Source organism: Epinephelus moara, chromosome 18 (genome assembly GCF_006386435.1).
Source record: "Epinephelus moara isolate mb chromosome 18, YSFRI_EMoa_1.0, whole genome shotgun sequence".
Lineage (NCBI taxonomy): Eukaryota > Metazoa > Chordata > Actinopteri > Perciformes > Serranidae > Epinephelus > Epinephelus moara.
The window spans coordinates 24502058-24529289 of NC_065523.1; the positions used below are offsets into that span (position 1 = coordinate 24502058).

General features: G+C 39.9%; 1 protein-coding gene across 1 annotated transcript in view; it reads left to right on the forward strand.

Annotated features, from left to right (window-relative positions):
* Positions 1–1885: 1885 nt before the first annotated feature.
* The window catches only part of LOC126406154 (nuclear GTPase SLIP-GC-like), an 82058-nt gene continuing 56711 nt past the window's right edge, over positions 1886–27232 (forward strand). The window contains exons 1-4 of the mRNA XM_050070331.1: positions 1886–3347; positions 7880–7961; positions 10857–10969; positions 11292–11339. Of these exons, the coding sequence (XP_049926288.1) occupies positions 7895–7961; positions 10857–10969; positions 11292–11339 (228 nt within the window). The 5' untranslated portion in view covers positions 1886–3347; positions 7880–7894. The remainder of the gene's footprint in view (positions 3348–7879; positions 7962–10856; positions 10970–11291; positions 11340–27232) is intronic.

The window sequence follows — 27232 nt, forward strand, 5'->3', positions numbered from 1 at the left end:
GGTGTCCAAGTAGTTGTTGTAAATATATTGTCCTTTGGTAAATTATACCACAGTACGTTAGACATTATAATAGTCTTGAGGCCCGTTTCCACTGAAGAAGTTCCTGGTACTATTTGGGGGGCAGGAACTACTACAGGAACGTCCTCTCGCCTGGCCCTCTCAACCGCCGTGTATGGCAAGCCATTTTAACATTTAATCACTAAGTTTGACTATCTGGAATTACCATTATAGATATCTATAACGTAATTTTGACTAGTAGTAATGTCATTGTGACTAGTATGAATTTTAATTTAAGATATCTGTAACGTCATTCTGACTAGTCAAAACTGAATTACAGATATCTGTAACGTCATTTTGACTAATCAAAACTGAATTACAGATATCTATAATGTCATTCTGACTAGTCAAAACTACAGTTACAGATACCTGTAATTCAGTTTTGACTAGTAAGATTCAAACTATTTTTGCCATTCATGTGTATGGGGTTTGTCATCATAGATATCTACAATTACATTATGACTATCTATAATTCCAGTTTAAGATATCTACAATGTCATTCTGACTAGTCATAATTCAGTTACAGATATCTACAAGGTCATTTTGACTAGTAATAATTAAGTTGCGGATATCTACAACGTCATTTTGACTAGTCATAATTCAAATTCAAGATATCTACAACGTCATTCTAACTATCTGAAACTCAATTTAAGATATCTAGAAAGGACCATGTAGATATCTTCAATTGATGATAATTAAAGATATCTTGAACTTGAATTATGACTAGTCAAAATTAAATTGTAGATATCTCAAACTGTAATTACAGATATCCACAATTCAGTTGCAGATATCCGCAATAACAATTGCAGATGACAAACCCCATACACATGAATGGCAAAAATAGTTTGAATCTTACTAGTCAAAACTGAATTACAGATATCTGTAATTCAGTTTTGACTAGTCAAAATCTAATTACAGATATCTGTAATTAGAGTTTTGACTAGGCAAAATCTAATTAGGGATATCTTGAATAAGAGTTTTGACTCGGCAAAATTATGTTGCAGATATCAGTAATGAATATCCAGTCTAGCGATTAAATGTTAAAACGGCTTGCCATAGCCGTGTCTCCACTGAGAGGGCGGAGTAGGAGGAAGGTTCCTGTGAAGTTACCGGGCTGTGTATGTGACGTAATCGTTGCGCAGCCATTTTGACCAGCTGTTAGCTGTCCCTGTCAGCTGATGCTTTCTAGACATCGTGATTTCCCAAAACTGAATAAATAACACATAGCAACACAAAACTGTTTTGCTAGCTCAATCATGTTGTAACTAAGATATCCGCTGGAAAAAAAAAAAATTCACGGACCGTTTATTGAGTTACAGACACCGCTAACAGCTAACGGTTTGCCTAGCTAAACTACATAACATGTTGTTATTTACAAAACGTCACATCGCGCCTTGAGTATATCCAATCAGCACCAAGTAATCCCCAAGCCCCAGCCAGGAGTTTCTCGGGGCTGTTCTGAGTCCCCACTCTGAGGCAGGGACTTGTTTAGCCCCTGTAAAAGTTCCGGAACTCTGTCCTTCGGGGGTGGTTCCTGCGGTGGAGACACGCACCAACGGCCACAGCCCCGTATAATTACCCCGAAGTTCCTGCGGTGGAAACGGGCCTTTGGTGTTTGTGAAACAGAGCATGTCAGTGTGTAAAGATTGTGTAATTCTGCACGTTCATTATCAGCGTCACTTTTTGTTTCCCACTCTGTTGTGTCCGCCACTAGGTGGCATAGTAAGCCTAAGTGTGGCCTGTTGTAAACAGCTACAGAGAGAGAGAGAGAGAGCGTAGAAGAAGAGTGTGTGTGTGTACTTGACGTTGATCCTGCACAGAGCATGTGTGTTAGCCTGGTTGCTAATAAAGCCAGCTAAAAGGAGTACTGCCTCGGTGCTTATTCTACTTGCTACCACCTTTACACATAACAATTGGCGACGATAGATGGAGGGCTCTGCTAATTCATGCTCTCGGCACAGAAGGACAACGTTTGTCCTACACCTTACTGGACACTGGCACTACGTATGCTGAAGCCATGGCGGCTTTGGAAGGTCAGTTTGTACCAAAAGTTAATACTGTCATGGCTCGCCATCAGTTCAGACAGAGGGCTCAACGCGCTGATGAGACGGTGCCTCAGTATATTGCAGCGCTGAGGGAATTAGCGGCTACGTGTGCTTATGCTAACATGGAAGAAGAGATGCTGAGGGATCAGCTTGTTGAAAAGGCTTGTGCACCAGCAGTACGAGAGAAACTTTTACTGGAAAAGTCATTGACTCTGGACTCTGCCATTACACTTGCAAGTCAGGTTGAACAAGCTCTGCAATCTTCCAGTGTGCTAACCGGTGCTGCTGCATTCTCCACGTCATCGGAGAGGAGAAAAACACCGCTCTGACGCTATTGGCGGCTGCTGGTCTTTCAAGGAGGGGAAGCTCATTTTCGGCCTACATCATAAAATGTGTCCGTTTATTTATACGTAAATTCTACCCTCCGTTCCTTTTCAAGAAAATGATCTGTGACCCTGTCGTACCAACTAGGCGTCTTTTCCAGGGACTTGACCAGTGTCCTCTCAATGGCCAGCAGAGCTCGGCTGCTTAGATGGTTTCATCAAGAGGCATCAAATCAAACTTTGCCACGATCCCCTTCAGTCATTCATGTTGTTGCTGCCAAACTTTAACTCTGTTCTCCTCTCTGCTCCTGTCAGCTGTTATTTTAGGTGGAGTCGTCACACCCTCCTCCACCCCATTCACCTCAAGTCACCTTATCCAGAGCTCAGGACAAGCTCATCAAAAGCCCGCTCCTCTTCATATCCAGTCCAGTCCAGTCCAGTCCAGTCCAATTTATTTATATTGCACTTTTCAAAAACACAAAGTTGCCAAAGTGCTGCACAAAACTACACATAAGCATATACAGAAATATATAGAAATCCACATAAGAATATACTGAATATCCACGTAGGACTATACAGAAATACACATACGAAATATACAGGTCATAGATACAGAAGCGATACAGACAGTACAGCGCCAGCTCAAGGGATAAAAGACACAGAGACAGGTTGGTCTACTCGTCAACCAGAATCAAAAGCCAAGGAAAACAAGTGGGTCTTGAGGCGGGACTTAAAAGATTCTACAGTGGGGGCCATTTTGACATGGGCAGGCAGGACATTTCATAGCCTAGGGGCAGCTACTGAGAAGGTGCGGTCACCTCTTGTTTTCAAGTGGCTTTTTGGGACCACAAGCCGCAGCTTTATGTGTCATGGAAGTGTAGTAATACAGTGTTTTCCTTTGGAGTAAAAGGAGAAGTACACAGTAAGTAGAACGTTGCATTGCATTCTTAAAAAGTGCTCTGGAGCCTTTAAGATATTTGGAGGTACAATGAGTTATAATAGCGCATAGTTCAATATTTTTCATATTTAAAGATCATCATAAATCTATAGCTGTGTGGGGCCCCATTTCACAAGATAAGGACTCCTGAAGACCTGAATGCAAGCTATATGCCAGTTCACAGAGCCTAAACTCTGCTAAATACACAAAAACCAAGAAGCTAATAGAACACTGGCCAAGTGTCAAGAAGAAGAAAACATTGAATTTGTAAAAATACATAAATAGTTCCTAAAACCACTAGGAAATCTTATCTCTGATGTAATGTGCAAAGGAAATTATCTGTTAAAAATTCATCCACTTTGCTCTTTTTACACAAACTTTCTGCAGTTATCACATTCATTATTTAGGTTAATTATACAGTTTATCAGTTATTCTGTACTGTTGTTGTTATGCACTGAATATATCATGAATGATCCATAAAATATGTCACTTATAGAAAAAAGGTCCCTTAAGGCAAAAGAGTTTTCATGCATCAGTATTAACAATAGGCTGTATTAATGTCATCTATAATAATATGCCAGTCAATGGCCTGAAACACTGGATTTCACTAATAAAACTTTCATGCTTTTACTGAAGAAGGATTTTTATGTTGTGGTATTGATACTTTTACTTTTACAAATACTTGTATCATCACTGCCTTTTAAACACTGATGAGTTCATGACAAGTTTCTGCAGCACATCTCCACATATGAATTTATCCTGCTGAACCTGTTCTGTGGGCAGAGAGGAGAGTATGATAATGAGGGGTGCTGACTACACAAACAAAGTGCCCATGTTAGATCAAGTATCAGAGGAGTCATATATGTGCATTAAAGAGGAACAGTCCAGATGTAAGTACGCTAACCTCAATGCATTACATTCACAGCTAAATATATTACTGAGAGACTAAGTTTAACTGTTAAATACTATGTAGTAGCCTAGTGTGCTGTTTTGTCACTATTTTGTTTCCATAGCCCAGACATTCATTCACTATAGATTTAATATTTAACGTGGTGGGATACTGCTGCATTTTAATGAGGCTTCTATTCAAAGTGATGACCTACATATTTAAAAACCAACATATTATCTAAGATACCATAACTAAAATTTGTTAAGTCATTATTTTTTAAATTGTGATTATTCCCACAGGAGCATGTAAGCCACCAGATCTGTCAGTGTATCTGCACTAAAGATTCAAATGGGTTTTATTGTGATAAAAAATATCTTAACACAAATATTTATATGCAGTATTTCAGACAACCTGTCATTGTCTGCAACTACTTTTAACAGTGGAAATTAAAGTGCTCTGATTTGGTCATTTTTCCTTGGTGTTAGTGCTTCTACCACAAGACAGGAAGTGATTTGTGAAATGTTTTTGTTGTTGTCTTTTTCAGTTGTGTTTTTGTTGTTACGTCCTACTTTGTTGTGCTGTAGCCCAAAGACAGTAAGACAAAGTTACCGTTAAACGTCCAGTTATGACTTGCACATGACTTTAAGTTATTAAAAAGACATTCGTCCTTATAACTACACTCTATCTATATTTCACATACGGTGCCTGTTAGCAGGAGAACTCACTGAGCTCTGTGCAACATGCCATGTGTGAGGTCTCGGCCTGCACGTTAAGGTTATGTTTTCAGTTTTTCAGTCAGTTCAGAGGGGTATTCCAGGTAGGAGGTTCGACAAACTCTGGGTCTAATCCTGAACTCTGAGTTGACTTACCCTGAGATGGGAAACTCTGAGTATCCGGTTCCAGAACAGCTGATTTAAATTAGTTCAATCAATTCTGAGTAGGTACACCGTGAGTTAAGCGCGTGCACATCCACAATAAAAAGCCATCTTCAATGGAGCCCTGATACCTCGATTCACCGTGGCAACCGGAAAGAAAAAGCGATCAACTTATTTTACACCTGTGGAATCGGAGGTGCTCATGAATGCCTACAGCGAATATGACCATATATTTCATTAAAAAAAAGTAACACCGCTAAAGCTGCCAAGGCGAGAGAGGCAGCATGGGAGAAAATTGCTGCCTGAGTCAACTCGTAAGTTCGAATGCACTAGTCCATTAATTTAACATTTAACAGTTTTTGTATAATTCTGCTAACAAACTAATAAATTGGGTGGCATAAAAAAATGTTCATTTTTGCGATAAAAACGCCAAATTTGGTACATTTATAGCTTAATATACTGGAATAGAACACACAGCCCACCAAATGGCTGCATGTCTCGGACCAGAGATGTCATGTGCCCTTCCAATGTTCCATGCTTTGACAGGCTGTGACACCATATCCAGCTTTGCTGCACATGGAAAGAAGGCAGCATGGTCAACATGGAAGTTGCTGCTAGAACTGACAGATGCACTACTGACGCTGGCAAGTTGACCAAAGGAGATCCCAGATGATGCAATGAGCATTATTGAGAGGTTTATCATAGTTCTCTTTGATAGAACCACCACCTGCACCAAGGTAGATGACGCAAGAAGAAAGCTCTTTCCATGGAAAAACTCAGTATAGGGGGCATTGAACCCCCAATGTTTGAACGGTACCGTTTTTCATTAGACTTAATCATTTACCTGCCACACATATCAAATCTGACACACCGCGGACGTGCTCTGGCCTTGTCCCAGTCCATAAGTTTCTTGTTGAACTATGAGGAAACACAACGTAAACACACCGGTCAAATCAGACACAAAACTACAGCAAATTCTGGTACACCCAAAAGACGAGATCAAACAAAACAATAAATGCAACACCATATACGAGATACCATGCCAATCATGCAATAAAACATACATTGGGGAGACAGGGAGGAGCTTCAGCACACGTAAAAAAGAACATCAAAAGGAATGTGAGAAGGAGACAAAAATAAGACAAACAAGATCAATAAAAGAAAAGGGAAAATGGGAAAATCATCTTATGGACTGGGACAAAGCCAGAGTCATACGCACCGAGGACAGCAAATACTGGCACTGGATCAGGGAGGCCATTGAAATAAGGAAGCGGGGCCCAGGGACGATGAACAGAGACAAGGGAGCATACATGCTCTCCCACACCTGGAGCAGCGTCCTGGAGCGTCCCTAATATCGGCTGATTGACAGATCAGCTGATAAAGACGCGTCACAACCTCCACCAAGTGACACTTCTGAGTAAGGTGGAAGTTTCCGCCGAAACATGTCAAGGTATGTAACATCCTAACATGTCTGAGATAAAATAACAACTAAAGTCATTAGATAGTCATTGGGGAATGACAGCACACCTAAATGGGGTCTGAAGATCCTCAGCATTGCAAATTAATTCTGCCTCGATATCGATCAGATTTTCTACATACGGACAACCCATGTCTGTCTATCAGCTTGTTTCAGGCTCGGCAGTAGGGAGGAGACAGGGTGAACTCAGGGTTTCTTAAAGAAAACCTGCCAGCAAGCAGGTTAGGTTCTCAGAGTCAGTTGCCATGGTGATTGACTCAGAGTTTGACTCACCTCTCTGACTGGAACTGAAAACCCAGAGTTTCCCTCATTTCAGGGTTAACACACTCAGAGTTTTCACTAAACCCGCATTCTGGAATACCCCCAGGTTATTATGTTCATTTCCTGTTTTATTTTGGTGATACTCACGTCTTGTCATTGCAGATGCTTCACTTCCTGCCCCAGTGTGTTTCCCGCTTCTGTGATTACCTGCCCCACCCTAATTCATTACACCTGTGTCTCATTACTTCCTCTACTTGTGTGTATTTAGTCTTTGTCTTCCTCTCCCTCTGTGCCAGATCACCTTTGTCCTTGTATCGAGCGTTCCAGCATTAATTTTCCTCGTGTCAGTTTTCTAGTGTTTAGAGTCTAGTGATTCTGCCTTTAGCCCACTCCTTGTCTGTTTTGGTTGCTGATATTGGATTGATCTTCTGTGTACCGGACCTTTTTGCTGCTATTAAATTGTTGGATTATTTTGGACGTTATCCCTGCCTCTGAGTCGTGCTGTTGAGTCCTACCGGGTTTCTGGTCGTTACACCGTGGCTCTGTCAAAAACAGACTAGGGGCATGTTTCTTTTTCTGGGAGCTTCTGAAACACTCTGCACTGTGTCTGCTGGAATTACAACAATTGTCTTTAGTGGCAGCGATCAGCCCAGGTGGCTGGCGGAGATCTGCACTCTACTGAGTGAACTTTTCTAGTTAAGGTTGGATTTCTTTTCACATATTAACATTTACAACAAGCTAATGGTGCTGTAAATAAATGTCTGTTTGAAATGTGTGGACAGGTAAGTGAAAAGCAGAGCAGACTCTAGTAGAAAGAAACGACAGATGGTCAGTTATTTGTGATGTAACTTTCCACCAAATATTTGCTGAGGACACTTGTCAGAATGCCATTATCAGTCTCATGACCCCTTCTTTTCCTTTAATGAACTATAATTGATTGTAACTGTTTCCAAAATGCCAAGCAGTAATGGTTGATCAAAACATAATTTTTTGTTTATTTCTCTTTACCTTACAGTTGCTGTTCTTGGTCATGGATGATTTTGTTCGGAACAAATTAACTGAATGGGGTCTCAGTGAGTGGATAGAAACATTTCGAGGTAATACTGAAATGTCTTTCCATGCTTCTGTGTTGGGCACAAATATTATACAATGTTGGTATCTACTAATACAGACATAAAAAATGTTTCTGCAGCACAGTGCCGACTTCTCATTGACAGTCATTAGCTCTTTTTAAAACAGGAATTGTACAAATTTGCAGGAAAGCCCAATCAGTCTTCTTTCAGCATTGGCAGTATAAAAGCAAAATCGGGGAGTGCGGCAAAATACCTACTTTTGTTTATACAGAATGCACCTTTTATGGGGCAATGGGGGGCGTGAGCAAGTAACAAAACGTGTAGCTCAGCGTGTGACGTAAACAGTGACGTGGGAGGGAAGCCGCGGCTAGTCAGTCCTTCGGCAACTCTCTTGTGATTAAGTCGGCCCGTTCTTCACCGTCCCCGTCATCTGACAGTTAATGGCCTCTTTGTTTGCGAGGGCAAGGAAGACACAATTCCTTGTCTCCCCAGTTGCTCATCTTTACAGTGTCTGTCAGGTTTGCGTTTCCCGCTTGGCTCATCTTTACAGTGTCTGTCAGGTTTGCGTTTCCCGCTTGCTACTAGCTGCTCGCTAATTCCTGTTATCAGCTGTTTCCTGTTTATCCACCGCCAGTGGGTCGCACCTGTAGCGTCATCAACAGCTCCTCCCACAAGTCATCAATAGCCCCTCCCGTTGCGGAAGGCCGCCTTGGTCTGTTTAAACTAAAAGGGTTCCGCCAATATGACTACCCTATGAGGCGGAAAATTGGGCACCTCGGATCAACTCGCCAATCCGCCTCTGTGTGTATGAATGCTCGCAGCTTGCCGGCAAAACGTCCCAACATTCGCAGAAAATCTGGCAGTGTAAAAGGGGCTACAGTGTTAAGACAAAGGGAGTGATCAGTGTTGACAAATCCTGACAATTCTTGTCTGTGTTTAGAAAGTAAAAGCCAGTATGACTAAAGATCTTGTACATTTTATGATTAATATTACTATTACTCTAACTAATCACTAATCTCAAGCTTGCGTAGGACATGCCTACCTGAACACAGTATATAATAGGTGGTGCACCTGCTGTCAAACATCCTACACCCTCTTCATCGAGCAGTGGCCCCAAGGTAGAGGGCTCTGCCTGTGCTAATAGAACTAAGGTTACAATATCGTAACCTTCATTCTTTCTCACACATGCTCTACCCTTACTGAAGTCTTGGGCTATAGTGGGTGGAGCCTGCTGAATGAACGCCCTATTGTGACATAACATCGACCCAGCTTCACTGATCCTGACCAGCTAAAGGTTAGTTACTGTAGCCAGGCCACCTCTTTGTAACCTAGGCGGCCACAGCGAAGAAGTAGGGAGCCCAGCCAACCCAAGTGGTGAGCAACCTAACTGGGTCAAGCCTTGGCCTAACCTTGCAGGGGTCGAAAGATAAGCAACAGACACCCTGCACACCACATTTCAAGGGTCATCAAGGAACATGAAGATATCACACTCAGAGGGGAGTCAAGTGCAACACAGCTGACATACACCCAACCCTTTTCACCAGTCCTGTGTCGTTCCAGCGAGCACAGACCACGAAAAGGAGCCTGACATGTCCAAGAGATAGAATCGTATGAATGGACAGGGCATAAAGAACAACACTGCTGTATATGTCCTCGATACTCACTCTGCTGAACAAGGTGGCCAACACTGTCACACCACTTATGGAGTGTGCATCCATCCCAGTGGGAGTATCCCTGCCTGTAGGTTTGGGAGATGTACTTACAAAGCCATCCTGCAAGGTATTTCTTGGATAGGGCCTTACTGGCCACACCATCACCAAAGCACACAAACAGCTGTTAGTGCATCTTATTGGGGCTGTGTGATCAACATAACATGCCAACACATGAAATGGGCAGAGCAGATGGAATTTTGCCACCCTGTCCCCCTCATAGGGTGAAGCACAAAAAGCATCCAACCACATTACTCTCAACCTGAACAAACTTCTTATGTTCTTGGGAACAAATGAGGGATTTGGTCTGAGAAGCCCCATTGCTGTCACCACAAAGCAGCGAGCAACTTTGGTGCATCAATTGGGTGGTTAGTTCACACACTCTCTTAGCTGAGGTCAACGCAAGCAGCAAAGCTGTCTTGAATGACAATGTCTTCAGAGAGGAGCGCTCTAGAGGCTCGAAAGGATCCTTCACCAGGGCTTTGAGCACCAATGGCATGTGCCATTGCGGGGAGGTGTTGCCTCCTGATCCCCTGCAAGAACCCTTTCAGGAGAGGGAGGCAAAGACTGGTCTGTTGCCAAAACTTTCATGGCAGGAAGGGATGGCTGCCTGAAGGCTAATCCCAGCAACTGTGACAGCTTTCACAAGCACAATCACTATATTCTCTGTCTCCCAAGCAAAGGCTTTCTGCTGATGCAAAGCCCTCTCTGGGATTTGCACCCAAGCCCCTCACCCACGGGGGGCCATGTTGCAGTGTATCTGTCACAGCAGCCTAGAAAGATGGGGGAGCTACCTGGGCCATGGGTGCTCTGTGCCTCCTGTGTTCTCTCCTCCTCACTGTTACATCGCTATGTTTCGTCTCATCTGTTTTTCTCTGCTGACGAGCAGGCGGCAAGTGGCAGCTGAGCTTTAAACTCTGTGTGGGTGTGAACCCTTACAGAGTCGACTCTCTAGGGTGAAAGGTCTTTAAGAAACTAATGCAAGTCCAGTTGCGTACGATATAGCACTTAAGATTACCATGACCTGGATGACTGAAAATCTTCACCAAGATAATATACAATCAATACAATCATACAACCAGGCTATCAGCACTGTGTGGCTGTAATGCTCACACCTATTTCCCTTCTCATATCATATATTTCTGCAGCAATTTGAAATTAGTTTTGGTTTTGCATGACTTTGTTTCAAATGAATATTTTTTGATGACAGATGAAGGCATTGACACGGAAAGTCTTTACTGTCTTGGTGATGAAGAAATCGCTGCCTTGATCCCAAAACAGGGACCCAAGGCAAAATTCAAGAAGAGACTAGAGTTGTTAAAGGTAATGTTCTGCACTGTAAAGACAATTAAATAAATAATACAAAAATCTCAATAACATTAAAAATAACAATTACATTAAAGAGAATGAAACATTTCCTAAAGGTGCTGTACGTCACTCTGGAGGAAGATAGTTGATCGCTGAGTCTCATTCCCAGAGCGTTAAATACTGGCACTTTGGGTTCGTTGTTCAGTCCAACTACCAACCTAAAGTGTCTGTGTTTGACGACCTGGGAATGAGACTCAACGATCAACTATCTTCCTCCAGAGTGACGTACAGCAACTTTAACTATTATTGATTTGCAACTATTTTCTTTTGTTACTAGGGGGAACAAAACACAACAAATCCAGAAACAGTTGTTTCTCCTGCTCAAGTAAGTTGAAAACAGTTTCACACAGTTAAGTATCATTTAAGGCACTGTTGCCCAACTATTTGACATGGCAGCCATGTTCTCAGTTGTATTGTAACTAATATCATGTTCTTCAGATGTCTGTTTTGTATTCAATAAACTGAGGGCAAAAGATAATTAAAACAATAATTTAAAAAAAAAGTTATTTCATGCGATATATATTATGAAAAATAGTCTTTGTCTCTGTGTGCAGGGGCGTACGTTTCTCTGCCTGATGGCAATATGTGTAATATAAAAGGATTTCCTGGTGGTCGTATCATTGACATGTCAAAAACAGCTGCATCTGGGGCAGACAATTTTTCCAATAAATGTTGCCAGATCGGGTGATTTTCCACCCCACTGGGCAGCTTTAGGATGGAATAAATGAATTTGCTGGGTTGACAAAAGTTTGGCCTGGTTCGTCATAGTGCAGACATTTTTTTTAAATAATTTTCTTTTCGGCTAATATTGACTGTTCGGTACAACCTGGCAACACTGCTAGCCAGAAGGCTACTTAACCAGGTTGGCTGGTCAACCACCAGAGATGCACCCACCAGATTCTAGCTAGTCAGACCAGCTCGTAGCAAAGTGACATAAGAATACAGTTAGGTCTGTAGTAATATCCTACATATTTGTGAATTTGTGTATATTTCATGAACCTAAAAATGACCTTCATGCTGTGTCGTGCCATGTGGCGGACTGAGCTTCAGAGAGTTGTTGGATAAGAGCAGGTGGGTGGGCGGTCAGGTGTCAAATCTGTGCAGAGTACTAGAATAAAAACAAGGACACATCACCAACAGTGTGATAATAACATCCAAAACACAAACTTCACTTTCAGTTTCTGTGACAGGAGAAATACTTTCAAATACTTCCAAATGTTTAAGAAGTGAAAAATGGCCAAAGTATACAGAGTTACGTACAGTGCCGTAGCCCCACCTAGGAAAAGTCACTATTCCATTTTAGGCACTGAAGAGTCCTGAGACAAAGACTGAGACTCTGACTGGAGAATCATGTCATTGAATCACAATGTTGACTAGGGGGAAAAAGGACACTGAACTTGATCACCTGTTAGCTCTTTTCTGGACTCCACTTCCCAGGGTTTCACCCGGCTCATCCCAGACTGAATGAGAACATAAATGCAAATGTGTGAATTCTAAATTGTGTTTAAGCCTGTAGAGCCCTGTTGGAGAACAAATGCTATGGAAATATATTTTCTTGATCAAACACAAATTTACATGTTCAACCTCAGGTTCGTCCATCCACCAGTGCTTCAAGTGATAAAGGTGAGATACACAGTATCTTAAAGTTAATGATCTAAGACTTTTTATGAAGTCAATAGATACATTTCTCTCAAATTTTGGTCACACATCAATTAAATTCCTTGTTAGCGAACACTTCTCCTTTTCCAAGATAATCCATCCAACTCACACAAAACACAGAAAACCACATACCTCACACCTTTTGAGGGAGCGCGTCATTGGTATGCTGACTGCAAGAATGTCCACCAGAGCTGTTGCTTGTCAACTTAAAATTAATTTTACTACCACAAGCTGTCTATAATGTTGTTTCTAGGGGTGTGCCCAAATACAAATACGTTATTCGTATAGGCACGAATAATGCCTTTGAAACAGTTATTTTTTTTATACAAATATACCAGTTATTATTCAGATGGGAAAAAACATGCGCGTCATGCACCTTTTTTTTGGTCATGTGGTTGAGAAACACCACGCTAATCACACAAATCAGACACTGGCTATGCCTGCTTACAGTGAGACAGTAAGACACATTTTCACTCACCCATTGTCTGCCAGATAGCCTAAAGTTGAAGGGTCATCAAAGCAGCAAGTTCCTTAATCTTGTGTAGGGCTAATGTTAGCTGGTCTTTCTTTGGAATGGAGTTGAAAGCGCGTTCCACCGGCACAGGTTATATCCAATTATCCATTGCTGTTATCCACAGCTACCGTAGTGCTGTAACTCTAACTTGTTAGCTAGCTGTATCTGTAACCGACTGACCCTGTGCTGGGTTAAGACTAGACAGTAGCTAAGCCTACTCCTGCTTGCTTATGTCCCATAGGCTGCTCAGAGCTCTACGGTGCGAGCATTTTACTCGCATTTGGGACTAAAAATAGTTTTGTGCGAGCAAAAGAAAACATTCAGGAGCACGCTATGCGAGTCAACCAGCAGCAGAAACGAAAGGCGAATCCTGCCGGTTGTGGGTTGAACGGGGGTCACAGACAGGAATATGGCGGAGCACTATGGCCACCGCAAGATAACGTTTACCGGCGACTGAGAAGCCCGGCTCCAGGTCCAATAATTTCCTCTTCGTTAGTGTCATGCTCCACAGTGACTGTTAGCACCCAGCCCACTGTGGGTCTATTAGGGAATATACTAAAATATACCAACCGGGCTGTATGATGTGTGTGGTTTATGCACTGATAAGGGACTGTTCTTAACTTATCAGAGGAGGAGGGTGGCCGGTTGATTATTATTTTATTTATTAATTTTATTTTGATCCCCCCTGTAGCGACAAATATTTTTCCTTGAGCTTTTCGAAGTGACTGGTGGATTTCATTTGTAAAGCTGTTTTCCCTCCCAGTCCAAACTGATCATTCATTGACCCATGTTAGAGACTGGCCTAAGCCTATTGCCTAACAAAAAGCTCAGTGACAAATGTTTAAAAGAGTGTGTTCATTAAATCTTCATTTTCCTAGTTCAAATTGTCTGGTCAGTGTTATTCTTAACTATGTCTTATATAAACTATTCCCAATGCAAAACAGATTATTATTATAATAATTATTATAATTATAATAATAATAATAATTATTATTATTATTATTATTATTAAAAAGTGAATTATGAGGATATGGAAATATATTTCAGAACTTATTATATGCCAATATTAAATCAATTTGATGCGAACTTATTATATGCCAATATTAAATCAATTTGATGCTTTGAATGCTCAGAAATTGCATTGCCAATCAATATAAAGTTACAAAATACAATGTAACACAACTTCCGGTATAAGCCACACCCACTTCCGGATTTTATCCGAATACAAACACAGATACAGATAATTTTGCTGGCTGAACAGATACAAATACAGATACAGATACAGATACAGATACAGATAATGACGTCTCTGCGCATCCCTAGTTGTTTCCCTTAATTTGGCAGTACATCCAACCAGCCTCACAACATGAACCACATATAACCACATCAGCCTAGGACCTCTACATCCAAAGTCTTAACCTGCAAGATCATGTGAGACCAGCCAACAGAAAAGCTAATGCAACCAAAGAATTTCTGCACAAATCTTTTCCTGATAACAGTATGTCATTACAACTGACTTGTGCAGTTGTTTGGTTGGTTAGATGTACTTCCAAATTTAGGGAAACGACATTGGAGAAATCTTATGGTATTGAAATGAACATTAAGTTCTAAGGCAACAGCTCTGGTCGACATTTGTGTAGTCAGCATGCCAACAGCACAAACCCTCAAAACTTGGCAGATCTGTGGCAGTGAGTTGTGTGATTGTGAAAAACACATTTTAGAGACTGCACATTGCCTTTGAGGCGCCAATCTAAAATGTAAAAAGTCTTTGATCTTTAACTCAAACCTGTTAAAAATTTGGAGCTAAAAAAAAAAGTGTTACGTTTAAATGTTTGTTTAGTATATTGAGACCATGTTTCAGTTTTGTGAGAGAACACATGCAACAAACTTTTGTTATCCAATAAGGAAAGAGAAAGTTGGATCTTCAGGGCGAGTCCAGCAAATGGCAATCACCAACCAGAAAACAACGATGTGAATACTCAGGTATTTCTAATACTTTCTAAACAATGGCAGCCTACCATAGGGTTATACTTTGTATGTACCTTTATGTGCTTCTATAGAAAATGTCTGTTAATATCTTGGCCTCAGTAAATACTACTGCAAGCCCTAATGTTAGTAGCTGCAGTAAATACTACTGCAAGCCCTAATGTTAGTAGCTGGTGATGTAGTTTTTATATGTTGATGACGAAGGCTCCATTGTGTCATCAAGCCATTATTTTAGGCCCACCCAAAAATCCTGAACACAGAAATGGTGAAAAACTATTTACCAGTCTAACTCCACAATGCAGTACTACACAGTTCTCCGTCTTTCCCCATTTTCAACAAGTATTTTCTAAAATGTATAATGTGTGAAGAAAGAAATTATTGATTTTTCTTTACCTTGACTTTAAATTAAAAAAATTAAGTATTAAATGCAACCATAAGTAAGTAAATAACAAATCAGACTTTAACTGGATAATGTCTTAACCCAGATAATACACTCTGTGTCTCTCATGGTCCAATATTCTTTTTCTCCTCTTTTATATAACAAGACACCTGATTATGCATTTCTGCTAACTTTAGACACTGGTTCCTGCTGAATGGTTCTCTGCTTTTACTCTAACAGAAGGCTTTATACTGTCTGATGTGAAAAACATCATGAGCTATGTCCAAAAAAAACTACCAGACCAAGACAACAAGCTCGAACAGTTCCTCAAGTAAGTGTTGAGTTTTTCATATTCCATATTCTTTGGTATACTGTATGGACTTGGTTTCACTCAGTTTCATAGACAAATACGCACTGACTTATTTAAAGCCTAAAAAGTTTTCCAACTTTCCCTGAAGCTATTTCAGAACTGAAAGTCGTGTTTCCATGGTAACTGTCGACTGACCAGCGGCATCTAAAATAGAGATTTTATAGATAGTAGTAAACCTGTTTGAAATATACAGCAGTGAGAGTCCTGCCACATTCTAAAACCACAGCATCTCAGCAGGTCTGTACTGCCTTGAGATTTTTTTTTTGCTCTGGAAGGCTTTTCTATTGTTACACTCTACACTCAGTTTCACCAGTTTTCCTTGTAACTGCTGATGTATTTCAGGAGGTAAATGTTCTGCAGGAGTGAAGGAAGCTGCGCAGTTTGATACGGTTGCTTGGTTTGCCACCTATCGTAGTTTTAAAAAAAATAGTCTTAACTCAGAATTATCCGGAAGTCATAGCAAATTAGTCCTACTGAAGATAGCCCAGGACTATATAGCTTTGTGACATCATTAGATGTTTATCTGAAGCTTGACTGTTAGTTTGATCAAAGCCATAGTCAAAGTCTATCTTTGTGAAACTGAACCCAGGTCTTATAGAACGTCAGTCTACCTTGAATGGTTTTCACATCACAGACTCAATTTCTAAGCACATAAGATATGGGCACCATCAGAAGCTACGTAGCTATCACGTTTGCCACATTTACTTGCTTGTGTGTCAGTAAGCTCTCAACAAACAAAGCCAAACGTGTTTAAAGGCCAAACTGCAACAGCTGTAAAATGTCTCCTGGAGAGCTGTCAGGCACTGCATCCAAGAATATTTACAGAATTGTACCACCCTGTGGCTGGGTGGCGCCCTGGGGGCTCTGTGGGTTCCTGCCGGAGTTCTGCCTCCTGACCGGCTGTGGTTTTCGGGCCCTCTGCTATGGGGTCCCGATGGGGGATTGGCTGCTCGTGGTGGGTCGCTCTCTCCTGTGTGTTGGTCGGGGTCCGTCCCGGGGGGGTTTGGGCAGGGGGCCCTTCGCGGTCCCCTGGATCCCGGTTTCTGCGTTGGGCGGTGGGTGGGCGGGCCTTCCTGCACTGCCCATCTGGGGTGCGTCTCTGGCTCTCTGGGGGTGCTAGCCATTGCCGCCCCGGGTCCTTGGGCCTGCGTGGTGTCCCACGGCCTTATCGGCCGCCTTCCCCTGCTGGGCTGGGACATTGGCCCTGGACCCTGGTGATGGTTCTCATAAACACATTGGGAGGGTTCAAATACACGCATGCATGTTCTATACTTCAGCTCCGTGACACATCGCAAAGAACCGATGGGATCACTCAAAAGGGGCTCAGTTGCTTCTCAAACCTACCACCTTTTTTTTCTTTTTCTTTTCTTTATTATACATTTATTTGTTTATTTTCGGTAATCTGTATGGAGCACAACAACCTCAAGGCCACAATACATCAGCTACACTGCCTGTTTCTCCTCTGTTTTATTTATTTATTTTTTTTTTTTTTTTTTACTCCTTCTTCTCTGCATGCACTGCCGCTATATAACTCAGGACTTAAGCACCTGTCCCTCAATTCCCCCTGCTTGTCCCTTACTTTCCCCTTGACACACTATGGTGTAACACGGCCCTCTCTGGCTCATATTAGGAAGTTTTTCCAATAAAGGCTGATAGGCTAGTCTCCAGGGAGGGTGGGTGACGGTCACAATCACGCACAGTATGGGTATAAAATATTTGACTGCAAGACTAACAGTGCATCAATCTTCATAAAAAGCTTACACCCTTTTGTGGCGCTAAATCTTCATAAAAAGCTTACACCCTTTTGTGGCGCTAAGCTACGAAGACTAATGCAGACAGGTAAAATTATTATTCACTTTCATTTTAGCTCATTTTTCCCCCCCTGAACGTAACATCTGGCTCTTTAGGTGCTATATACTTAATGTTCACAAGCTAGTTGCTATTTTGTATGGGGTGCCGTTTGTAAAGTGGCTCACGCTGAAAATAACATCAATATTTTGCCACATTTAGCTTCAAACAATGTTTAAAAAAGTGTTGTGAATTTTTTAACGTCACCTTTTACCACATTCACAACAATATTTGTTAACTTAGAAATACATTAAATAGTTAAATATAAATATTAAATGTGGCACCTAAATGTTAAATGTTAAATCTAAATATTAAATCTTAATCTAAATGTTAAATCTAAATGCTAAATCTAAATCTAAATATTAAATCTAAATCTAAATGCTAAATCTAAATGTTAAAATTAAATGCTAAATCTAAATCTAAATGTTAAATCTAAATGTAACTAAGACATCTGCTGGAATTTTTTTTTTTTTTTCACGGACCGTTTAGAGTTAATGAGTCATTACAGACACCACTAACGGGGCTAACAGCTAACCGTTAGCCCCGCTAATCTACGATAACCACGTTATTAATTTCAGAACGTGATAGTAATATTTGTTCAGTCATTGTGTTTATAGACTTTACAAACACCAGATTAGTCTAAACGGTGATATAGTGACGTGAAAAATGTGAGATAATCATATATATATATGTAGTTAAACTCTGCTGGTTTTCTACCCGGAAGTATGTGTAAACATCAAGGTGATTCCCTCCGAAGGGACACTAACAACACAAAGTACACATCAAATAAAATTTCTCCAAACATGTTTCTTGTTATTTTAGGTAGTTATTATCACGCTAATGTATGTTCAAGTGTTCATTTCCCCCAGTAAGTTAGTTTTAATTCGTTATTTGATACTGTAAACACAGTCTGACCATCTCGAGCTTTTATTTTGGTACTTCCGGTAAGCGGCAGTGTGAATTTGCATATTAGCTAAATATTTAGTTTCACCAAGAACATTTAGATTGAACATTTATATTTATATTTAGCATTTAGATTTAAGATTTAGATTTAGATTTAATATCTAGATTTAGCATTTAGATTTAGCATTTAGATTTAACATTTAGATTTAACATTTAGATTTAGATTTAATATTTAGATTTAACATTTAACATTTAGGTTTTAGATTTAATATTCAGATTTAACTATTTAATATATTTCTAAGTTAACAAATATTGCTGTAAATGTGGTAAAAGGTGACGTTAAAAAATTCACAACACTTTTTTAATCATTGTTTGAAGCTAAATGTGGCAAAATGTTGATGTTATTTTCAGCGTGAGCCACTTTACAAACGGCACCCCATAATTTTGGTGGTGTCTGCCAGGTACCACAGTGACTTATTATTATTTAGTGTTTTGGCTGAAATCAGCTGCTTGCTGTGTCCAAAAGTGGGTCTGATGAGAGTTGGTCAAAAAAGTGAAGTTTCAGGCTGAAAAACTGAAACCAATGAGCGAAAGACGATATAAAGCCCTGTAAAGCTGAGGGGAACCTCAAAGTCTGGTGATAACTCTGTGTGGTGTCATCTCTTGGTGACCCTGCTCACATACAAGTCGTCATTTGAACCAGTTAATATGAAAATATTGATTACAGCTGTTTGACTAGGCTGGTCATACCGTAGATGTTTTTCTATGTTGACACGTTCTTTCAGTGTTTGTTTTCTAAATTAATGAGTTAACTCATGTTCAACCTCTTGTACAACAGAAAGAAAATTAACGACTTGGAAATCGAAAAGAGGGAACTGGTCGGTGTCTTTGGTAAAACCGGGGCTGGAAAGAGCTCTCTGATAAATGCCGTCATTGGAGAGAAGAATCTCTTGCCTTCTGGGAGTGTCAAAGCATGTACCACAGTCATGATTAAAGTGGAGGCTAACATGCAGAACCAAAAATATGAGGCAGACATTGAGTTCATTACAAAAGAGGTAAAATTAGTTGAATATACTGTGTTTATGTTCACTTGAAGCAAACTGAAAAGTTATGATGTAGCTGCAAAAATATAGTTTCTCATTACATCACATGATATTTATTTAAACTGAAATAAATTATCTTATTTTTAGGAATGGAAAGATGAGTTGTGGTTCTTGTTGAATTTCCTTGGAGATAATACAGATCAGGAAAATGATCAGGAAAATGATCAACAAGATGACCAGGATTATCGTGACACTGTTGACAAGCTGTCAGTGCTGTATGGAGAAGAGTGGAAAGGCAAAACCCCTGAAAACCTTATGGAAAACAAGTATTTCAAAGAAGTTCCTGAATTTCTCCAATCAAAGAGAAAGCTTTTGACATCTGAATCAGTGAGTAAGACAAAATAAATCTTATATGACACACACACACACACACACACACACACACACATATACATATATATATATATATATATATATATATATTTGTTTTGGGCTTTTTTGCTTTATTTAACCTACCTGACTTGGTCCAGGGTGGCACAGTGGTGTGGCGGTTAGCACTGTTGCCTCACAGCAAGGGGGTTCCTGGTTCAATCCCAGGAGGGAGCCCTTCTATTTTACTTATATTTATTCTTATTTATATGTATCTATTGTGCATAGTGTTGTCTGTGTTGTGTGTGTTTTTTATGCCACTGTCAAAGACAAATTTCCATTTTATGTAAAGTTTGATGGACATTAAAGAAGTCTAAGTCTAAGTCTTCTGTGCCAAGTTTGCATGTTCTCTGTGTCAACGTGGGTTTTCTCTGGGTACTCCAGCTTCTTCCCACAGTCCAAAGACATGCAGGTTAATTGGTGACTCTAAATTGTCTGTAGGTGTGAATGTAAGTGTGAATGGTTGTCTGTCTCTATGTGTCAGCCCTGCGATAGTCTGGCGACCTGTCCAGAGTGTACCCTGCCTCTCACCCAATGTCAGCTGGGATAGGCTCCAACTCCCCATGACCCTCAAGAGGATAAGCGGTTACAAAAACGGATGGATGGACTTAGTCCATCTTTGCTAAATAATACAATCTCAATATTATTAAATGACCAAGTGGTAACACCTTACTGATAGACAGGTTGAACAGCTGGGTTGATCTCTCTCGTACTAATAGTAATTATTTTATCTCAGTAAGCAACTTAACTATCCAGCGGGACCCGCGGAGCACCACAAGGATCAGTACTTGGCTCACTTCTCTTCTTTTTGCACTTATGCTGATGAACCACAAATCTATTTCTCTTTCACATTTTCCCATTGAATCACTGTCAGATGACAGTTGTCACTGTCACTGTCATTGAGTAAATCATAGGTTTGCTAAATAAAGACAGAACTGAGGTGATTGTGTTTGGTGGCCATAATGAAAGACTTATTATTGCACACCTTGACCCTGTGTCTTTAAAAACTGTAAGACAGGTGAGATTGAGTACTCGGGCTTGGATCCAAATTTTAGCAGTCATATTGAATTATTTACACTATCAGACTTTTATATTTTGAAAATTATAGCCAGAGTTAGAGAACTCATGTCTTATCAGGATCTTGAAAAGTGAATATTCATGCATGATCTGCAGCACGTTCAACTATTACAAAAGGGACTAAACCTTGTTCAAATTCAGCCACCAGAGTTTTTTGAAAAACAAAACTAAAGGCATTATGCCTATATCTGCTCGACCAAAATATTACCATTAAAGGGATTAGGACCTTATTATGTTCCTAACATGGTATATCCATATGAACCTTCAAGAATGCTCAGGTCTTCAGACTGGGATCTGCAGAATGTCAAGGGTCAACATGAAACACAGGGAAGCTGCATTACTCTTCTACGTATGATACACATACTTGTAATAACATAGATAATCCCTGGCTCTATCAAAATCTGGCTGTTTAAATTTAAAGGTTCTGCTATTGAGAAAGTTAGGGAAAGTTTTTTAAGTTAAGCTATGTTAGAACCTGTTCACCAATTAGCATTGAATAAATTATTAAGACTGGTACTGTCACCCAAAACTGGACTTTGTCTCAATTTCATGTTTATTACTAGGCCTATTTATGTAACTAATTTTGTCTTTTTTCTTTTGTTGTCCCTTTAATGATAGCGGTTCTCAATTGCAATTTGTAAAGCACCTTGAAGTTGGAGTTTGTGCATACAAATGAATTTGTCTTACGTTGCCTTAATCTGATTGTATTGTTGATTGCAGGCTAAAGAGCTATCTGCAAAATTAGTCAAATACACAAGAAGTGAATCAAACAATGGAGAAGGAAAAGAAGTAAAGAGGTGGTGTTGGCCCCTGGTGAAGTGTGTGACTGTGAGGGTGCCTAACAATGATCTTCTCCAGCATGTCACACTTGTGGATCTTCCTGGAAATGGGGACCGTAACAAGAGCAGAGACAAGATGTGGAAAGGGGTAATTTATTCACATGTAGTGCTGTTTATTGTGTCTTACTCTGTTATCTGGAAACTTAACAGTGCTTTTTACAAAGCACTGATAATTGATTATTTATTATTAACTTGTTATTACGTCCCTTCAGGTTGTTGGAAGTTGCTCTACTGTGTGGATTGTGACTGAAATTAATCGAGCAGCAGCAGAGCGTGAAGCCTGGGACATCCTGAAAAGTGCCAGTAGCCTCATCGGAAATGGTGGCGAGTGTCAGCGCATCCACTTTATCTGCACCAAGTCTGATGTTCATGGAGATATGGATGATCAGTAAGTGATTTAAGGTGCCAAAAGTAAATAGTTTAATATAATATCCTAAGCAGACATGCATATGGTGGCCAAGAGCTCAACAGGAAAACACAAGCAAATACAAATAAATTGTTGCAGCAAAAAAATGAGTTATGAGACAAAGGGCCCCTGGGCACAGATATGCAAAAGGCCATACCACCTCTCTTATGTACAAACAGGACAAACAGACTTTGAGGTGGTTCTGGCTTCTGTTGTTGTGGTTGTTTTGCATCCCTCTGTGGTCTGTTTGTGTGTCTTTGTGGTCATTTTGAGTCTTCCTGGACAGTACGTGTTAATTTGAGTGACATTTTGCAGGTGAAGGCCAGAGGGGCCCCTGGGCCTGTGCCTGGTAGGCCCATTCAGTAATCCATCCATGACTGTTAGCATACTATGTTGTTAGTTCAGGGGCAGAGGTTTTCAAAATCTGAAACTGTGCCTCCAAAACAAGCAAAATTGCAAAAACTGTGCCCCTCTAACATTCTCCATCATCATATTATGTTTACATGACAAAAGATTTTAATCAGAGTACTCGTGCACATGTAAACACACTTACTGAGCACAGCTGACTTCCAGGTTTTGGCTGAATATGAATATAATAAGCCAGTTCAACATATATAGAACATAAAGTTCCTAATAATAGGTTAATAAATAAATAACTAGAACATTTTCCAAGAAATTCTGACAGTACTATTAAGTACTATTAGTAGCAGTAGCTGAGTCATTATTATGTACTGCCTACTACAAGTATTGTAAACTATATGTAATACATAGTACATGTATGACAGGTACTGTGCACTATGTGTGTATAATATTGTATGTATCTACAATATGTTACAATATGTATTTAACATTCATAATCCCAAAAGTAGCAGCAGTAGTATTAGCAGTAAAGGCTGTAGGATATGATAGATGGAAAACAATGATATATAATGTTAACATGTTCTTTAAAATGAAGTTTCAGCTACTGTCCTCTGAGACACACCAACATGTCTGTGAGTTTGTGTGTCAGTGGTCATTGCTATGGTAATTAATTAGGAGGGCCAGTCAGCAGCTCAGAGCAGGCAGCTGTTTTAATGGAGTTGAAACCTCTCAAACACCTAATTTTCCTGCCAAAACCATGAGTCCAATCATCAACGTATGGATACAAACAGAGAGAGGAGATCCTCCCGAACGAGTAGATGTCTTCTTTATGTTTGTGGTGTCAACAATGTGATCATGGTTGCAGGTTAGAGAATGTATGCCCCCAGCTCTTTTTGAGAAATTCCTCGTCTCAGTTTACATAGGCGTGAATGAGAAAAAAAGGCTCTCCCTTTACTTAGAGGCTCAGTGAGCCAAATGTGTAAGTGTGTGTGATTCCATTGTCACATTTCTGTGTGTTTTTCTTTGCCTGTGAGTTGGCACTATATTGTATGGCGGAAGTGTAAATTGTCTTTCCACAGGAAGTGTAAATTGTCTTTCCACACACCTGCACTGATTGCTTCTAGCGTATTTAAACGCCACTTCCATAATCTGAGTTACACACTGAAGAAGACTTTCTGTCGAAACGTCTGTGTTTCTGGTAACGCCACCCAAGTCGATTTATTAAATTTACCAAAAGGACATTTGTGAGTGCTGGCTTCTTTTCTTTTTTCACATTTCTGTGACCGTCATAACTTTTCCTACATTTTGATGTATTAATTTTAAGAAGATCTTCCAGCTCCTCCACACTAGTGATGATGTCACCACTCTAGCTCTGTGCCATAGACAAATAATATGAAATGTAAACTGCTGATTTGGTCCAATAAAGTCCAGAGTTTCATGAGCCATTTAAACTTTGAATCATTTTTCTACATGAAAGTAGTTTAGTATGGCCTCAAAGAGGAGTGATTTTAAGTTGATTTCTCGACGATCTCCAATCACTTTGAATGGGAAATTCTACACAGTTTATTGCGACTTTCATAAAAAAAAGCTAGCCAAATCTCTGAGCACACATAGCACACAATTCCTGAATTTTCTGAATATTTTTTTTGCATATGTGTTGGCAATGCTGTGGAACGAGTATTATACAGTATTTGACTTAAAATGAGTTATTTCAAGGAAATTCCTGTAGAAATCAACAGCTAATTGCAAACTCAACACAACTGATTAAACTAAAATAGCAGTCTCTAACTATATTTTTTTACAGTTCAAAAGATGCTGTTCGTGCTCTCATATTTCAAAACAACATACAAGCCAAGGACACAGTGAACAAAGAGTTCAGAAAACTCAAGGAGTTTAAGGTGAGTTGAATAGACTGACAGAAAATGTAACACAACAATTTTCTACAACTGCAAGCCTGATGTGAAATCAAACCCTTTTTTTCAGAAACATTTCAGTTATGAAAGTTTCAAAGTCTTCACAGTGAGCTCCAAAGAGTTTCTGAAGCAAAAACGTCTGACGCCAGAGGAAACTGGTAGGTGACGTCTCATACTGTATATGAGCACTCTGTGGATAACAGAAAATGTACAACAGCTCCAACACATGTTTTGTTTTAGTTTACTTTCACCACTTTAACTAAAACAAAAATAACTAATTGAATTTTTGAATTTAAGTATGTAGTTTAAGTATGTAAGATGTAATCTGATTTTTTCACAGAAATACCCAGACTTCAGGAATTCCTGCAAGAGCTCAATGACTGTCACTCAGAGACATTACACTATGTGTCAGGAGCTCACGGGATTCTCTCTCTGATTCAAGGGGCCAGAAGTAGAGCAGGGGTAAGATCAAGTCAGTGTCCATAGAGCCTTTTTTTTGAGTGGCAGCTTCTCTATTCAGTTGTTCCCAATGAGGAGAGAACATGAAGGTGCTGCACCCAGCATCTTGAAACGTCAGAGAAAAAATATCACAACAAAGACAGTTCAGCATTTGTGGAGGCAGGGGCCTGTTTCATAAAGTGTGCTACAAAAAGTGCCGAACCTGAATGAACTAAACAAATAAGTTGGGGCAAAAGTCTAAACCTCTACTTATTTCATTATAAAACCATACACCCACTAAAAAACATCTGAGTTTACTTTTTTGACATTTCTGGTCAATGGATTTTTTGCAATTGAGTTGTTTATGTAGCTTTTACCATTCTATTAGGGTAATATGGACTTAAAATTATTTTTTTATTTATCATTTAATTTCACATACCAAAAAACTAAACACACATTTTGGTCTATATCATATAATCTATCATTGTATCATTTATTTGATGTATTTGTTTAAGTTTTTTATATACTTACATTTTTTGACTGATAGTGGTTAAATAAAATAATATGGCAGCTCCTGAGAAAGTCAATGGTTAAGTCATAGTTTTCGTGTCAGTGTTACAGGAACTTTGGTTATTAATCAACAACTCAGGCTTAGCCTGACAGTTAGCCTGCCCCAGTCCAGGTTATTTGCAGTGTCAGAAACCAACGAAAATAGGCGCCCTTTAATATCGGCATGATGGGCGGTCAGTTGCCATTATAGTTTAAAAGGCACCCGGTGGCATCAGGGGGAAACACAGTGGGACAAGGATGAAAGTTAAGGTGGCGAAAGTCCAACTGGGGCAGGCTGGAAGGGTGGTACATGGCTCCAACAAACACCGACTTTCACCTGAGAGAGCAGTGCTCACATCCTGTAAAATTCAAAAGCCAAACCCTGTTCAGTTTTCTTAAACCTAACCATGTGTTTTTATTGCCTAAACCCAACCATGTGTGTTTGTTGTTGAAGGAAAAAAAACATCAATTTGCGATTTTGTACCAACGTAGTGCGTTTATTTTGAAAGAGACTGTATGTAAACATGTATTTTTTTTTAACGGAAATGTATTTTGGAAGAAGATAATGCATCTAACAGGCAGAACTTGACACAGTATTCCAGAATGTCGTATGCGGATGTGGTCCATGACCAAATGTCAATATGTGACAAGGATGTAGTGAGAATGTGTTGGAATAAACTGAAAATGAGTCAGACTAACCGGCCTGGCTTATTTGGTAAACTTGTTTTAATGGAATGGGCCCTTGATCAGCTGGGCACTGAATTTTGCTGGTGGGTGTTGTGTTTTATTGACATACATGTTTTAAGCTTGTTGTTAGCTGTGAAGTCTGTCCACGTGCTGGGAACACTTATTTGATGAGGTGCTCCCCAGCGGCCTGCAAACACTTTCCTGACAGAGAAAAACACTTTATGGACACACACCCTGATAAAACATCTTTCATTGTCTTTGTGATTGACAGAAAATAATGTTTAAATAAGTCAGCTAATATTAATGCTCGCATTAAGTGAAAACACGACAAAGTCAAAGACAAAGTTCTTGCACGCAGATGTCACCATACAGAAGTTTTAGTTATCAAGATTGTCGATTTACAGAATTTTTGTTGTACATAGAAGCTGCATAACAACAGTAATTAATCGAGCCCAAACAGTGCTGGATTTTTGTGGCTGGTGCCGCAACAATACTGGGGAGTGAAAAAAAATGTAATCTGTGCACTGAAACTGTAAATTTAAATTGGGAAGTTAATAATTTTTAATTACTCAAAGCATTTCTTTCCTTTTTTCCATTATACTTTGTTGAAAATAAACTTTTATATTTATTACCTCCGCCAAGGAGGTTATGTTTTCGCCGGCGTTGGTCTGTTTGTCTGCAAAATAACTCAAAAAGTTATGAACGGATTTTGATGACATTTTCAAGAAGGGTTGATAATGGGACAAGGAACAGATGATAAAATTTTGGTGGTGATTGGTTGAAGCGAAGTGGATAAAATAGTAAAATGGCGGGAAATC